Here is a 16,691-nt window from a genome sequence, read left to right on the forward strand (position 1 = left end):
AGAACAAACTACAAGGCAGCAGTTGTTTGATTTTGGAGTTGTCTCTCCTAGAAGAGTGGCTGTCCCCAGCTAATGAGCCTTATCTGCCCGAGGGTTCGAACTCAAGACTTTTCAGTTTAGCAACCATGAGCTTTACTGACTCGACCATGCCGACCCCTAATTTAAAATTTAATTACTAGATTTGACCATTAGTGATTAACACATCCATTCACAGACACTGTGACTTGATAAACTATAAAACTTTTAACAAAGAGTTAATTCTTTGATCATAAAATGTATTAAGCAAGAAAACCCATTTCATACAATTTAACATGAAAATACATCAAATTATGGGCTTATTTAGCAACTAGTAAAACCAATGTTTCAACCCAAGCTTTTTATAGCGCACAATTGGTGCTTAAAGAACTAACACTGTCAAAAATAACAACAGAAAAATGTGTGAAAAGGCCCCTTTGCATTATTTTATGCCTGTCCTATAACCAACGTCATGTGCTGAAGAAGACATTGGTCTGAAACATCAAGTGCCACAGTCATTATGTGATTAAATTGCTAATGGTACACCTACCTACCTTTTCGTTTTAATACAATATAAAGGTTTACCTCATGAGTCGAGCCATTTTAAAATGAAGGGAGAATTCATGCAATCATTGCAAGGTCAATATGGCTTATTAAGGCAATCACAGATACACATTTTAGGGAAACATGTTAAGTCTGTTTGTTAGGGACGATTCAGGAAAAACCATTGTAAGTCCATTTAGAAAACATTGGAAGTCCACATCAACAACTTAAGACCAGGCCAGTAGAGAAAAATCAATCTTTTTCTGATACTGTTTCACCAAGCACTGTTTTGGAGATCCAGTCTAGGTATGGTGGATTCCCTTTGTCAATCTGTCCAGATAGAAGAATATTTAATAGTTAATGAATTTTATTTGAACTGCTTCTGTTTTACATGTTAATTCATTAACAACTTTATCTGAAAATAAATAATTATTATTTATGGTTCTATTTTTATCTAAAAAGTATTTTAAGAAACTATAGGAGAATTAAGGGTATAAAAAAAAAATATGCAGTCATGAAAAGAATGTATGTAACGCAGCCCACAACATAAAACAATTGAACCTCATAATGTCATGCAAATGTTTTTCACCCACAGTTAAATAAGAGCACATGTTCCAAATAATCGATTTCATGCTTTCTATTATTACTAACTATCTAATTACTAGATCACATTAGATGTTACTTAGCTTTTTCTTTATAGTAACCTTAAATGTTAGGCCTTTAGAAGCCAAAAACTGACTGAAATTTCAGAGTTACATTTTAGATAGTGTACAGTGGAACTTGTTACTTAAAGACTATCTGATATTTTTAAAAATCTTTTCATCATTAAAAATATGTTAAAATTCCTTTAAGTTATATAAAAAAGGGCCATAATTAAAATATCTGGTACTCATGATGGTGTATCAGATAAATAAATTTTTGTTGGAAAAATTTGATGTAATTAAAATTTCACCTGAGCACTGATTACTTCAGCCACTTCATAAGGATGATTTTTCCTACAATGAAAAAGTTACAATGATAATTTCCAAGAAAGAAAACATAAACACTCAAACAGAAATGCAGATACAAAAATCATTAAACATGTAAAATCTAACTAAAATTGTTGACATGCGACCATAACTTTTTAAATTTATCCTAGTTTACTCTGCATAAATACAAGCAAATTTCCACATTGTAAAATAATGATAAATCTATCACCATGACAACTGTTTCACTTTCTACTTTAATAAAGCTACTACAAGTTATAAGCAAAGCTATTCTAAACAGATAAGAAAAAAAAAAGTTGTATGTTAAAATACTTGTAGAAATCCACAAAATATAATTAGTCAAGAAATGTCAATAACATACCTGACAAACTCTGAGAGCTCTTCAACCTTTGAAGTCATTGTTTTAATCATCTGAAATTGTTATTTAAAGAATATTAATTTTAAGCAATAAATTATCACTCTTTCTTTCTTTTCTCAAACTAATTACTGTTAATACTTTTGAGAAAAAAATCACACAACAATTAAACTATCAGCAAAGTGAACAAGTTAACAAAAAAATTTAATAAATGGTTATTTAAAGACATCTGTTTAACTGTCCTACTTGTAAACAAAATTTAGGTTTTATTTTTCAATATAAATAGACCGATTAATATTTTACTGTGACTAAAATCAGTGTATAAGGCATGCAGCTTCATTTAATGTAAAATCAAAACATAAAATTACCAAAAGTAATTCAGAGTCTTCATTTATCTTTCCTTCCCATTCATACCTAGAACAAACAAATCTGGTGTAACTAAGTTTATTGAAAAAGTGTGTCAAAACAGGTTCATAAATTTTATAAAATAATAATAGGTTAGAAAAAATAGTTAAAATAGTTTTCAAAAAGGAAGAAAAACTAACTTCTGAACCACAAACAAAGTTTATAAACTATTGCTTAGCAATGATCCCATTTACAAATGTACATTGTCGTATTTTTAGGATTTAACAAAACAATTACAGCCATAAATCAATGCACTTACACCGAGGTGACCTGTGGAATTATATTCACACAGGCAGCCAGCTTGTTTTTAACAATGTCACTGGGGAAGATAAAAAAAATCATGAGTGTCTCTCTCCACAAGGGAACCATATTTCTTTAACTGTGGGCATGTGATATTCACAATAGCTGTTTCCAAATATTTGTGGCGCTCTTTGTAACTCACAAATCCTGGCATCTCCCTAACCCCTACCCCCTGATATATCATAATATTTTAAAAAAAGAATTCTCTTTAGACCTATCAATCTATCGGGCAGGCAGATGAAGTATAGTTCATTTGTTTTTGACCTCAGCATATGAAGGGAAGGTGTGGTGGTCAGCACTTTACCCAGCCGCCTTCATTTTCCCCCATCAGAGCTTGATAAAACTGGGTTATCAGCCTAGCGCTATACTGCTTACGCCATGCTGTCCCATATTGATTGCTGAATATTACTGCTACATAGTGTTGACTTGTATTCATTTATTTTATGTTGTAAATTTCTGTTAAACTGTCTGCACCTTCCCTAGTTTTAGTCCTTTGCTTCCCCACTAAGTTTGGAAACCAGTGATTTAAGTAAATATTAAGACACACAAATAACTCTGTGCATAATGTATTTTGATTAAACTGAAAATAAAACATAAAAAACCTTTTTTACAATGACAAGCTTGTAAATTAAAATGTTCTAAAAATATTTTTAAAAAAAACATTTTCTTCAGCTATGAATACCATATTAGTAATTAAAATGCTCCAGAAATATATTCAATAAATTTTTGAAAACCAACATTATCTTCTAATACATGTATATAATATAAATATAATACATGTATACAAGTTCAAAAAGATAATTTTTATATTATTACTGAAGAAAAATAGAGTATGCAACACTATTTCAGCCATTCTGAAAGCAATGCTAAAAGTACCTTGCAAGTTTTTTGGCCACTTCAATATTTGGAACAGAAACAAAAGCCATGGATGCTGCGCCTGATGTATAAGGACGTACTTGTCCTTCAGCCATTGCTACGATTCTTCGCAGGAAAGCAAACAGCACAGGCATATAAAGGTCAGTGCTGATTACCTGAAAATAATGTGGTAGAATAACATAATGTTATATAGAGTTGTTGCTGCTGTAACCTTCTGAGGCAAGTTTAGAATAAGGATATGGTCAGAGATGAGGTCAGAATTAGGGTTAAGTTTCTGCAGGTTCGGGTAGGTTATAGTCAATGTTATGAGTGAGATACTGGCAAAAACTTGCCAGAAATTGTCACATGTTTATTGAAACAGCTGAACATTTAACATAGCTAAATATTTGAAAAAGAACATATTGACAAAATCTGTAATGTTTTAAAATAAATGTGTTTTTCTTGCTTATACTTATAATCAGAGGCGTAGCAACCCTTCCCGGCGCCCGGGGACAAACTTTCAATTTGGCGCCCACCTAGGGAGCAAATTTTCAATTTGTACCCTCTTCCCCCCCCCCCCCCCCTCAAACTTTCAATTTGCACCCCCCCCCCTCAAACTTTCGATTTGCAACCCCCCAAACTGCAAAAGTGCAGCTAAAATGACATTTAATTTGTTTTTACAACCCATTTTGGCGCCCCCTAAGGTCGGCACCCTGGGACACATGTCCCCCCTTGCCCCCCCCCCCCCCCCCCCCCCATCGCTACGCCTCTGCTTATAATGAAAAGATAAAGATTTGGTCAAAGATGTGAGACTAAAGACTACAATTGACAATTTAGGACCTAACAGATGCAGTACTACTTTCCCAAGAGCATGGGCACAAATTTGTTATCAGGACACAGCAGTACTGTTTCGGTCCAGTAATTTGACTCTTGAGCTGTACTGTAAGATTTTAAACCATTACATGCTGGCATTGTAAAAAAAAAAAAGACATTGAGGAATGTGTTTTCCTCCACTGTCTGTCAGCTTACTTGTGGGAATGATGATCAGTGGCTCAGCTACCGTAAGCAAGGCATAGGGGCCCAAGGCAAATAGGGGCACTTTTTTGAAAGTTTGAGGGGGTGGGGGTGCAAATCGAAAGTCTGAGGGGGGGGGGGTGCAAATTGAAAGTCTGAGGGGGGGAGGGGGTGCAAATCGAAAGTTTGTCCCCGGTCGCCGGGAAGGGTCGCTACGCCTCTGAGGGGCCCACTAACACTTTTTGCATAGGGGCCCAAAAATCCTAGGTACGCCACTGATGATGATGGTTGCTACAGTAATGTATTGTTTTAGTTATAGATTCTAGTTATAGATCTACTAACTACTAGATTAGATCTAAACTAAATCTTAATCTAGTTACTAGATCTAGTACTAGTACTAGCACTAGGCCTACAAAAAGTATTTTATTTAATTAACTAACCAGCAAAAAAACAAAAAAAGAAGCAATCAGGATAGGTCGTTTATACATAAAACCTAAAAGAGTTAGTACAAAAAATGGTAAACGATTTTGATCTAGATCTAGATCTAGATCTAGATTAGATCTTCTAGAACAGTTAACTGTTTAGTTTAAAGTTTAAACTATCGCATTTAGTTTTACATGTATCGTTCTTTCCACTCATTTGAGTGCGAAGGGAAACTACTCACTAAATGAATCTATTGGCTGATCAAATTTCGGGAGGAAAAGTCAACTACGAAGGGAGGGCTAGGCTCCCAGAGCCTAGACAAATCTAGTCTATAATATACTAGCTACCGGTAATGTTATGTTACACTTGCTTAAGAAAATAATTTATAAAATATTTATTGGTTAAAACGCAATGTGCTTTACTATATGTTGAACGATATTACTAATATTAGTGACAAAGTAAAGAAATAGCTAAATATAGCTAAAAATCCGACACATTTAAAATAACATAGGCTACCAATACCTATTAGAAAAATTAAAACCAAATTAGATACATTTTTAGTCAAACAAAACACTATATTAAATGCACACACTGATTAAGAGACTTAAATGATTCCGTTAAAAACCCGGCTGTTCAATGGTAGGCCTATTTATGTTGTTTTTACTTTCTCGTATACGAAGTATAGAGAAAGTATTGTAATCGTGCCACGTTTTACACCTCCCTGAGTCGGAAATACAGTGTTTTGCAATTTTGTCCGTATGTGTGTGTGTGTGTATGTATGTATGTATGTCTGTGAACACGATCACTTAAGTACAGTTACAGCTAAGTTGATGAAATTTCATAAGCATTATATCAAATGTGTCAACTTTTAAGCGATTTCCGGAGATCGGAAGTGGAACTTATTTTTCTTAGGTTTTTTTTTTCAAAAGCCTGTTACTTGAGTACTGTTTCTGATAGATATACGAAATTTCACATGTAAGTAAAAGATCTAATTTTCTGCCTTCTGTCAAATTTTGAGTGATTTCCGTTGATAACAAGTAGTAATTCACGTTTTTTTTTCGATTTCTAAAAAATAATTATGTATTTGTAAAGTACTAATATTCCGCACTATTATACACATATTTTTGCCGTTCACTTCATACGAAGTTCTTCGTTCTACGAGATTCTATTCTATTTTAAAAAAAAGTTTAAGTAATTAAAAATAGATTAAAAATCATGTCTATATCCCGAGTTGCCATCCCCGGTAGTGTTATAATAATATTCGGAAAGTTTAGGGGAGATCACTCACGCTTTATTCTTCCGAGAATGATAGCCAACAGTTCGTTACATTTAACTTAAAAACGAACCTAGTCAAAATGTATTTATTACCAAGTAGGCCCTACGCAGTTTCGTGCCAGACTAAATGATGTGAACGTAGGTTTTCAACACAATTAGGGATTGTCCAAAAATAAAGGCGTCTCACTGTTTCTGTTGGAGGGGTGTGGTCAAGATGCGAGTGAGCTCTCACATTGGCTGAACCTAAAGTTAATCTGAGATAGTAGTACTTTTGCTTGAATAATTTTACCTCAGCCTACATGGTTGAGTATGGTACGATGATATTTACTATATTACCTTCCATTCTTTTAAAGAAACTAATGGATTTGTAGATTAAAATTGTATTTAAAATAAAAACGATAGTCTGTTAGATCTTTTACTTCATCTTTATTCCTTCAATAAAAAGAAATGAACTCGCTAATCTTTTCCAACAGATCCACAGGGCATTAAACTTCTAGAATTGTGGAAGGTTTTAGGTTTGATGTTCAGCGCCTAAGTTTGGCTGTCTTAGAGAGTAGAGGAGCCAAGGACTCTATGTTGCGACCTGAAAAAAGGCAGTCTAATTAATTTTTGTTTATGTTTTTTTTTTCTAAAATTTAAATCAACAACAAAGCATGCTTTGTAATTGTTTTATTACTAAATAGTATGTAAGTTAAGATATTTATATATATATATATATATATATATATATATATATATATATATATATATATATATATATATATATGTTTTTCCATTTAGCCAAACGGTACATATTATTATTCACTTTAACATGTAACCTAACTTTCTAACGTTAACTAACGTGTACTTTATGATCAGTGGATAAACTAGATATTGTTTTTGCCATATATACTACCCATACACATAGTCCCCCCTCCCTCCCAATTCACGGTGTGTATTTTTTTTAATTTGGGGAGGGGGGGGGGGTTACATTATGTCTAGCAAATTATTAGGCTCTAAAATACGATCTAGTTGTAGTTATAAACATGAATGCTTAACAAAAGTTAACCAATTTTTTTGTACTCATATGGGGTCATCCATAAATGACGTCACGCTTTTTTTTGACGATTTTTACCTCCCCCTCCCCTCCGTCACAGTCGTCACAAAGAGCCAGACCCCCCCCCTAAAATGACGTCACACCTCAGCCTACAACCCCCCCCCCCCCCTCTCAAAAATTGCAGTTGAATTTAAAAAAAAAAACAGCTATATTTTTCCAAAATCTTGTCTGAACTCTGTCAAAATAGAATATTTTAATCAATTGTTATTACAATTTACTAAAACAGTTTTCTAAAACGCAAAATAACATCTATTCTTTTTCTAACATTGCTTTTTTATAATGCAAAAGTGTGACGTCGCACCATCTGAACCCCCCCCCCCACTCTCCTCCTCATCACACACCGTCACAAAATTACGGACCCCCCCCCTCCCCCTACGAGTGTGACGTCATTTATGGACGACCCCTATGGTCTATGTTCTCTATTTTTAAGAATGTTTTTTGTGGTATATTAATGATTGGATCTCGATAGGGTGATTGAGGCCTATCTCTTTCTACCACCCCCTTACAAAAAAAAACCCACCCCAATGTTGTTTGTTTCTCTTTACTACACATTTTCAAACTTCGTCTTAAACTAAAACAATATCGAGCACAGGATCACGTTTTCTAATTGTACGAAACTTATATAAGAATTTTCGATAATAACATAAACACAGACAAACACAAAAACAGCACGAACCGCTTACATATTTGAAACATCACGAATCAAATGTATTTAATGTAAGCGTGACGAACTTACGAGCATTCCTTGTCTGACCACAGCCCAGCCCTTCAAATGTGAGATGCATTGAAAGTTTCCACACTCGACCGTAGAAGGTCCCCACACGGTTGTCGCAATTTTCACTGACCTTTCTGATGTTACAGTTGCTCCATTCGTCAACAATTCTGGGTAAATAAGAAATATAACAGTTGCTCCATTCGTTAACAATTCTGGGATAAATAAGAGATGTTGTAGGAGGATCATTCGTCAACGATTCTGGGTAAATAATAAGTACTGCAGGTGGATAATTTTTCTATGTAAATAAGAAATATCAGCCGACACATAAATTGAGGTTTGTGCAGACCAAGGAGCAGAGGCGTAGCGACCCTTCCCGGCACCCGGGGACAAACTTTCGATTTGCACCCCCTCAAACTTTCGATTTGCAACCCCTTCAAACTTTCGATTACATTTTCCCACCCATTTTGGCGCCTCCTAAGGTCGGCGCCCGGGGACATGTGTCCCCCCTGCCCCCCCCCCTTCCCCCATCGCTACGCCTCTGCCAAGGAGTGTGATATTCAAATTGAGTAATTTTTTAGCGCAATTTCCATTCTGGAGAATTGCGTTTATTAACTCGTCATTTCTGGGAATGGATGGATGAATGAATGAATGTATGGATGAATGTGTGTCCGGGCTTTAAGTCGTATCTCCTCCTCAACGAAGCAATATCGACGACTAGTTCCAAAAGCAATTATGTTAAGCAAGTTACGAGAATGAGCATAGGCCATAAAAAGTCCGGGTTTCTTTCATGTATTTCCCGGAAAAGCCAAAAAACCTCGAAAAAATGCAGATTTTGGCCCATATCTCGGCAACCAGACCACTTAGCGACTTGAAACATGTACCAATCGATTCCTGCCATAATTTAGAACAATATTGCCGAAGAAAGTTTTCAAAAATATCCTCTCGTTCGGTCACAAATTTTAAAATTACATAAACACCTACAAACCGAACGTTCTTCTAGCTTGAACGCACCCCAGCAGTATACGTCAGAGCTATTTTTAGATAACATAAGGAAATTGCGCATAAATGTCACTAGACTTTTTTAATTAACTTGTTTAAAGGGATTTTTAAGGGGAAAAATAAGTTTTAAAAACTCCGACTATTTTTCCAACTTTAAATAAATTGATAATAAAATACAAACAAAATAAACTGGATTTTTATACAAAATAAATAACAGAAATAAAATATATGGAAGAAACTTATTAACAAAACCTGTAAACTTATAATCCTTTTTTTTCTTAGTTTAAATGTTTGCAGTTTATTGTATATCTCTCATATTAATAAATATTTAGTACAACAATAGCTTCCGACCATGACCGAGGATTACTAATTAGATAAAAATTAACACAAGCTCAAACTTACTGGCAAAAGTCGGTCATCTCTTGACCAGACATCATGGCGCGAATAAAGGCTAGCTGGACCTCGTTCTCGAATGTTTATTCACATCCTTCTAAGTTCAGCTGTAGCTGGAGAACTTTCAGCTCGTTGCTGGCACAATCAGAGCTAGACACGGCTAGAATTTCTGGGTAGGGGTGAGGGAGAAGGGCGGGATGAAGGATGTTGAAAAAGATCATTTAGTTTTCTAACGAACAGCAACACAATATAATTATGACACACTAATTTGATTAAAACAGAGTAAGACACGAATTAAATACATGTGGGGTGGGGTGTGTGTGTGTGTGGGGGGGGGGGGGTTCATAAATGATGTCGCCCACCAATGGGGATTTTTTACGTCTCTTCTTCTTCTTCGTTCTTAACTGTAATTTTGTACGGGATTTCCTGAACACAGTTAAGTATTATTTGCCAAATAGGCCGTTGACTCCGAATTCAGCCTGCTTATTTTTTTTGGGGGGGGGGGGGGAGGGGGGGGGCTTATTTCCGTAGGCTTTGTCCATCCAATAACAAGGGGAGGGCTCTGAAATTTGACGAATTCCTAGTGAAGAAGCGAGTGGGGGGAGGAATTAGAAAATTTGGCTTTTTGTGAAGGTACGAGAGTGTTTAGACTCCGCTGCTTGGCGTCTTTCATGAATGACATAAGTCGGGAATATACGAAAGGTTATTTCGAAAATGAATTTTGTTTGACATGGATGAAGCAGGCCCTACGTGAAATAAAAAAATAAAGGTAGATTTTAGTTAAAATGCTATCGAGGTAACTAATATGTTGTTTTACCACTTCTGGCTTCTTCTGTACAGAGAAACTCTGCCACGTCCACCATGCTCTTGATGGAGTCCCTCACACTTTGACGATCACATCCGGCATTTTCGTCTTGGTAACACACGCTGAAGGTAGAGGCTTTCCTGGTGGAAACAATGTAACTCATCTAATACCCTGTTTAAGAATATTATACTAATCCAACACCCCATGTGAGAACTTCACACTCAAACAACATCCCAAGTACGATTATCATACTTAGCCAACACGCCATGTACGAATATCACACTTAGCCAACATTCCGTGTGAGAATATCACACTTAAATAACACCCCATGTACGAATATCACACTTAACCAACACCCTATGTAACAATATCACACTTAGCCAACTTTCTATGTAAGAAAATCCCACTGAGCCAACACCCCGTGTAAGAATATCACTAAGCCAACATCCCAAACATGAATATCACACTCAACCTACAACCCATGTGAGAATATCACACCTCGCCCCAATCCTATTTACTTTACACTTTACACTCTTTTTATTATTAATTATTAAAATGTGTTTAACATTCTCTTAAAAAAATGTATCCACCCGCTTGCTGTTTTTAATAGTAACCGTTAATATGTTAGGATTAGTGTTCATTTTAGGATTACGGTGTAGATATATTTTGGGCTCAATTGTGACGGTTTGGGAAATATGTTTAGGGTTACAATGTCGATAAAAATAACTTTGATATCTGTTAAAAAGGAATTTCTTAATTCTCAAAACAAAAATTAAATAGTTAAAATAAGTTTAAAGAATATGAAGAAATAGACTACGGCTTAGAAAAAATAACTAACTCCGTCCTTATAAAGATAATTTTTTTTTCAGAACATAGTACAACGTAGAACTTACTGACAAAATTCTTGATACGCCCCATCTTCACCCAGTCTGCCGATATTGGGCACCGTGACACCGTCGATAGGACTCAGGCAGGCCTGCAGACTTTCACAGCCCTCGCTACGCTTGACCTGGATACATTCTGGAATAGTTTCAGGCTTGAAAATGTCAACAACTGACATCTTTAAAAACTTAACTGTATCTATTTAATGCATGTGTTGTATTTCAAACGTTTCTTAAGAACTTAAAAGGAAGATGCCTGGCTAATCGAGAGGATAAGTGTATATCTAAGATTTAAAAAAAATACAAATTGTCCGAAACACTGTGAGGAGAGAGACATTTAACGCTAATATCATGGTATGAATTAATGGGACGGTCTAGTGATTTGAACCCGGTCTCGAACTCGAGACTTTTGGGTTAGCAGTCAAGTCATCTACCGCTAGGCCACTCCGTCCTATCAAACGGCGAGGTTAAATAAAATGTGACGTAGCATTCTTTTCCATTTATATCTGAACGAAATACACTACATTTGAAAAAATACGTTAGGATTCATAGTTAATTGCGATTAGGGGTTTTGGGGGAGGGGGCCATTTTACTTACATATTGGGTATGCAAGGTACCCTTTTAAACAGTGTGACGTCACTTTAATTGGTTTCTGATTTTTTTTTTTTTGGTAATTTATAGTGGTGGGGGTATGAATTTACTCGCAGACGACAACAAACTACTTACCAACGATGACGAGACAAAGAGATAAAACCAAGACCAGTCGGAGCATGTTGGAAATGTGAAGCAACCAAATCTAGCTAGGTGGCTAAACACGTGTGGTACCGTTCTATTGTGATGGCCCAGCTTATATAGGACGACTACAGACGTTAATTGGTCTAATGTCAGCAATTAGAGCTATTTACGGCGACCTGCTGTGTAGATGACCATGTTAAAAAGTGCATCTGTGCAATTTCTCGAATTGAATGCCAGCATTTTTTGTTTTTTTTATTTAGGAGGGTTCCATAGGATTGAACAAGTGACATATGTGCATAGAGTGCATAGACGTGATATTCGGAACAGCTTGCTGATGTGCTAGAGGACATATTCGCCGTCCCATAGGAGAGTTCTATGTTCGTGCTCGAGGGATGAGGACGCTCCTGGGTTCGCCCAGCTCTGGTGAGTACATGACTCTAAACGGGAAAGTAAATAATGACTGGGCATGATGTTGACCACACGATTCCCAAAATATGCCGAGGTCAAGGTAACAACTGTATTTCATATGCTCTGTGGACCGTTAGTTGGCAAGTGTGTTTACCTTTAGGTTTGGACTGATCTAGTCTTAAACAATAACAGCTTTCCAGGCATACCAAAGCAAAGAACATAGGAACTAAACTAATAACTAACAAGTCACAAGTTGAGGCGAAAACAAGTCTATTTAAAGCTCACTATAGAAAAAGCACACAACACAAAATAAAATACTTTCATCCGCCCTTTTCCTCTGCAACCAGTTATCCCGAATATCCGCGCACATTATCAATGCTTGTCAACTACCCCCCCCCCCCACCACCCATCCACATTGCATCCCGGTTACCCCAACTTTATTCCACGAATCCCCCCCCCCCTCCAAATACCACCTTCCGTCTCTTGTAAAGGGAATATTATTGTCTATAGAACAGACTGTTGTTGCAGCTGCTTAATCTGAAAACGTGCACATCTACGATAGTTAACTGGTAATTATGTCATTATCTTCCAGTGGTTAGAAGCAGGCGAGCCATCATTAGTTACAATTATAGTGGTTATAGTGTGGAGGATAAAAAAAATAAACTAATGTAGAAATTTTAAAATGCATTTTTAAGTATAGTAGTCGCAAGTGTGTCAAACTGGTTAATTAAGTAAATTATAAAGATATTTTGTCAGCATCAAAATCTACTTAAAAAAATATTTTGATATTTAGCTGAGACACTTTGCATATATTTAAAGCGATGTTGTTTTAATATCAGAGTGACATATTTTACAGTTCTTCAGGCAATCATGTACACATGTCGACCTAAGGGGGTCTAGGTGGTACTTGGTGAGTTTCTCTCCAAAATGTTTTTTAAGGGGGTGGGGGGCGCACGAGCTCTTTGGAGACATTATTTACTTTTTATATCTTTATATTTACATTTATATATTATATAATTTATAACTTCTTGTTAAATATTTGCAAAAGTGCGGTCAAAAATACATTAATTCCGTTTTTGTATAAGTTGATATGTTCTGCTTTCTCTCCAGTTCTCTCCATGTGCCCGACTATACTGTCCTGAGTTTTCTCTCTTTCTCCCTCCCTGTGTCTGCCCAACTATACTGCCCTGTGCTATCTCTCCAGCCCTCTCTCTGTGTCTGCCCAACTATACTGCCCTGTCTTTCTCTCCATCTCTCTCCCTGTGTATGCCTTAAGTTCACGTCTTTGTGATGTGACGGTCTTTAGTGCGCATGTCTAATGGTTTAGACTTCTTATAAAAGTGGGACAAGATAGCATAACTCATATCACAAGACATTTACTCTTAGTCATAGTCAGATTTCGCTGCTTTACAATTCCAAAATGTTTAAATTCGTTTTAGCTCTCACTGCATGTTACATTGTCGCAGGTCAGTAGTTTACTAAATCAGTTGTTAAAATGTTTTTTTAAGACAATTGTTTGTTTTTCATCGAGGAGAGACAACTCCAAAATCAAACAACTGTTGCCTTGTAGTTTGTTCTTGGCAACAAATCCAAAAAGAAAAGTAGGCGGAAATCGGAGTCAACAGCCTACATGTCGCGGGCTTAGATTCTAACCAACAGTTTTTCCATAGATGATATTGTATGTTGTAACACATAATTATTATGATATATAGACGTGTGGGTGTTAATAAGACTCGAACCAGACGTCTTCCATCAGTAGAGTAAAATCGACCTTTTCAAGACCCCTCCCCTTTATTCCTAGTGGGCGTCATAAATAAATGAACCCTATATTTGAATTCTAGAATGCCAATACACCAACCCAAACAAAGCGTGTGATCGTTTGTGGACTTGTCTTGAAATTTATCCTGGTTGTCCGACTAGGGTTACCGACGAGGCAACATACACTTGGTACTGTCAGTAAGTCACCAGTTTTTTTGTTCTCAAGCTAACTTATATGAAGCCTTTTTTTGCAGCATCGTCGTCATCATTATCATCATAATCAACATCATCAGCATCATTAAAATCATCATCATCACCACTACCATGATCACCATCTTCTTCCTAAGCATCACTACCATTGTCATCGTCATCGTTATCATTATTATCATCATCATCATTTTTTTAACATTATCTACGTCATCATCACTATTATCATCATAATCAGCAGCAAAAGCATCATCGTTAACATCATCACCACCACCACCATCATCACCATCATCGTCATCATATCCTATTTTTCCATTGTCTACGTCATCATCACCATTATCATCATAATCAGCAGCAGAAGCATCATCGCTAACATCATCACCACCATCATCATCCTAAGTATAACCATTATCATTATCATCATGTTGTAAATTAATGACCTCGTGAATTCTGAAACACTGCAGAATAAAGGAAATTCTACAGCACATCCACCTGTCTATACTTTAAATTTAAGAAAAAAAATAAAAACAAGACAGATACCAATAATTAGGGTCTGGTGTCAGACCTTGATCTTTCAGTTCACCGTCGTGTACTCTACCAGCCAACCACATTACTCCATGAATGTAGTCAACGTCTAAACAAAGTGTTAAGCTTGGAATTAATTTTAAGTTAATTTTCTAATTATAGAACTTCATTTCGTGCAGTATTTAAAATAAATATTTATAAAACAATTTGACTTTGCATGTATCTCATTCCAGAAAAGGAACCAACTTCACCTCCTGTTTTGCAGCATTAGAAAAAGATGAATGCAAAAACAAAACAATTGTGAATATTGTAAAAGAAATGGTTCTTGTCACAGAGCACCTATGTTTCACAATGGAGAAAGATGGTAAACTATTCGACTCTATAAATAGCTTCTAAACCGCTCTTGTAATAAGAATTAAAGCCTAAGCAACTATTATATGTCAAATCGAGCTGATTGTTTGTGTTGTGATAATAAGACACCATTGAAGTTTTAGATCATCTTTGTTTACATCATCCAAGGTCATCATCCAAGGTCAACAAGAATTTGCATAGACTCTCAAGATGGGCCTGCAGCATCTTGTTTTTTTTCCTCATTTGTATTAGCCCAGAGAAATGTTTATAATAAATGTAGGCGCTCTACTTTATCTGCCCCATGTGTCTTAAACAAGACGAGGGACGTTATATTTTATCGTAAAATTATTGCGTTTTCTCTTTCAGATTTTCTTGCTGTAGTTCTTTCCGAATGTTTTACAGACCAGACTATAAGGGATCAGGTGTATCAAGCTGTTATCATTTGTGAGTACATTCTCAACGCCCAGCGTGATAGTGCTATCACAAGTGGTTCTACTGGCGTTGATTGCAAGTAATTAGTTTTTATTTATTACCATAATTAATAACCGCAAACATAATTTAATAATAATAAAATTGTAGTTTTTGTTATTGAATACGGTAATATTGTGTATATTACAATCAAGTTTATTGGGTTTTTTTTTTAAATGTTATATTTAAAACAAGAAATTTTTCAATGGATTAATTGCCTTTTACCAGCTTTTATAATTACAAGCTTTTATTTAGTTCGCAACGTCTGTTTGTGTGTTTGTTTGTTTGTTTGTAGTTTGTGGGTTTGTGGCAAATCTTGTAACTTAATTTTGACCCACTTCTAATGCAGCGAATTCGTTCAAACTTTCCATATACGTTTCACTTTGATGACAATAAAAGTCTATCTATTTTTTTAATTTAATTAGGTGCTCAATTAGTCATTAAAAATAATTAAACGGCTTTGAAACAAAGGGGAGAACAAAATTAAATCGTTCAATAGATTACTATATTCAATACCAGAAATGGAGACCAGTCTTGTGAGCTGTGGGGCGGTCGATCTAGTGAAGGCTATTAGCTTGTTGCTATAAAGTTTTTTCATGTTTATTTTATTATTGTTCTTATCTATGTTTAGAGTGGTTGAACAGTATTCCGCTTGTTACTTGAAAAGCTACACAGACCATTGCGGGCAGAAAATTGGAGTTTTACGACACAAGATGTTCAGCGTGCTACTTCCAATGCGTTTTGAATCCAGCAATTGCGGCAACCTGACGGAGAACTTGTTGACAGAAAAGCTCAGTTAAACATGTTTGTTTAATGTACCTTTTCAAAACAGATTATATTTGTATGTACTAACAAATGTAATACGAAAATAGATCAAACATTTTGTTCTAAATTATTTTGTTATTATTATTATTTTTTTTTGTTTCAAATTTTCCATACAACAACCTCGTAATAGTTACTTCATTCTTTTTTATTTATTCAAAATAAAGGTGTAGGAGTAGGTGGTGTATGTGTAGGTGTATGTGTAGGTGTAGGTGTAAATGTAGGTGTAGATGGAGGTGTAATTATGACCTGAATAGAGACACATTGCCAGCTCTGGCGCCTCCTTTATTAATCCAGATTTTAAAATACATTAAACACCACGGGAGGCGTGGCCTAGCGGTGGAGCACTAGACTGCT

The 16,691-nt window shown here is 35.7% G+C and overlaps 3 protein-coding genes across 6 annotated transcripts; 1 reads left to right on the forward strand and 2 right to left on the reverse strand.

The window, feature by feature from the left end:
• Window positions 1-258: 258 nt before the first annotated feature.
• On the reverse strand, window positions 259-5,190 carry LOC131936334 (protein CutA homolog). 4 transcript variants are annotated; one of them, XM_059293267.1, is made up of 7 exons: window positions 5,091-5,190; window positions 3,481-3,635; window positions 2,564-2,623; window positions 2,268-2,313; window positions 1,906-1,955; window positions 1,511-1,553; window positions 259-888 (listed from the first exon to the last, which is right to left on the reverse strand). In XM_059293267.1, exons 2-7 carry the CDS (start codon window positions 3,612-3,614, stop codon window positions 811-813), a joined length of 411 nt encoding a protein of 136 aa, XP_059149250.1. In that variant the 5' UTR covers window positions 3,615-3,635; window positions 5,091-5,190; the 3' UTR covers window positions 259-810. The 4 variants fall into 4 exon arrangements, with proteins under 4 accessions (XP_059149250.1, XP_059149252.1, XP_059149249.1 ...); XM_059293269.1 differs by having other exon boundaries at window positions 5,138-5,157; XM_059293266.1 differs by lacking the exon at window positions 5,091-5,190 and adding an exon at window positions 4,914-5,058.
• Window positions 5,191-6,588: 1,398 nt separating this feature from the next.
• LOC131936353 (uncharacterized) lies at window positions 6,589-11,880 on the reverse strand. Its single transcript, XM_059293290.1, has 6 exons — window positions 11,787-11,880; window positions 11,073-11,199; window positions 10,192-10,319; window positions 9,384-9,543; window positions 8,004-8,149; window positions 6,589-6,754 (listed from the first exon to the last, which is right to left on the reverse strand). The coding sequence occupies exons 1-4, from the start codon at window positions 11,830-11,832 to the stop codon at window positions 9,458-9,460; spliced, it is 387 nt and encodes a 128-aa protein (XP_059149273.1). The 5' UTR covers window positions 11,833-11,880; the 3' UTR covers window positions 6,589-6,754; window positions 8,004-8,149; window positions 9,384-9,457.
• Window positions 11,881-14,990: 3,110 nt separating this feature from the next.
• On the forward strand, window positions 14,991-16,363 carry LOC131936313 (uncharacterized). The gene is made up of 3 exons (XM_059293239.1): window positions 14,991-15,057; window positions 15,411-15,555; window positions 16,144-16,363. Exons 1-3 carry the CDS (start codon window positions 15,012-15,014, stop codon window positions 16,310-16,312), a joined length of 360 nt encoding a protein of 119 aa, XP_059149222.1. The 5' UTR covers window positions 14,991-15,011; the 3' UTR covers window positions 16,313-16,363.
• The last annotated feature ends 328 nt before the right edge of the window (window positions 16,364-16,691 follow it).

The sequence above is a fragment of the Physella acuta genome, unplaced genomic scaffold (genome assembly GCF_028476545.2).
Source record: "Physella acuta isolate Inbredline_101_S28 unplaced genomic scaffold, ASM2847654v3 ptg000175l, whole genome shotgun sequence".
NCBI classification, from domain to species: domain Eukaryota; kingdom Metazoa; phylum Mollusca; class Gastropoda; family Physidae; genus Physella; species Physella acuta.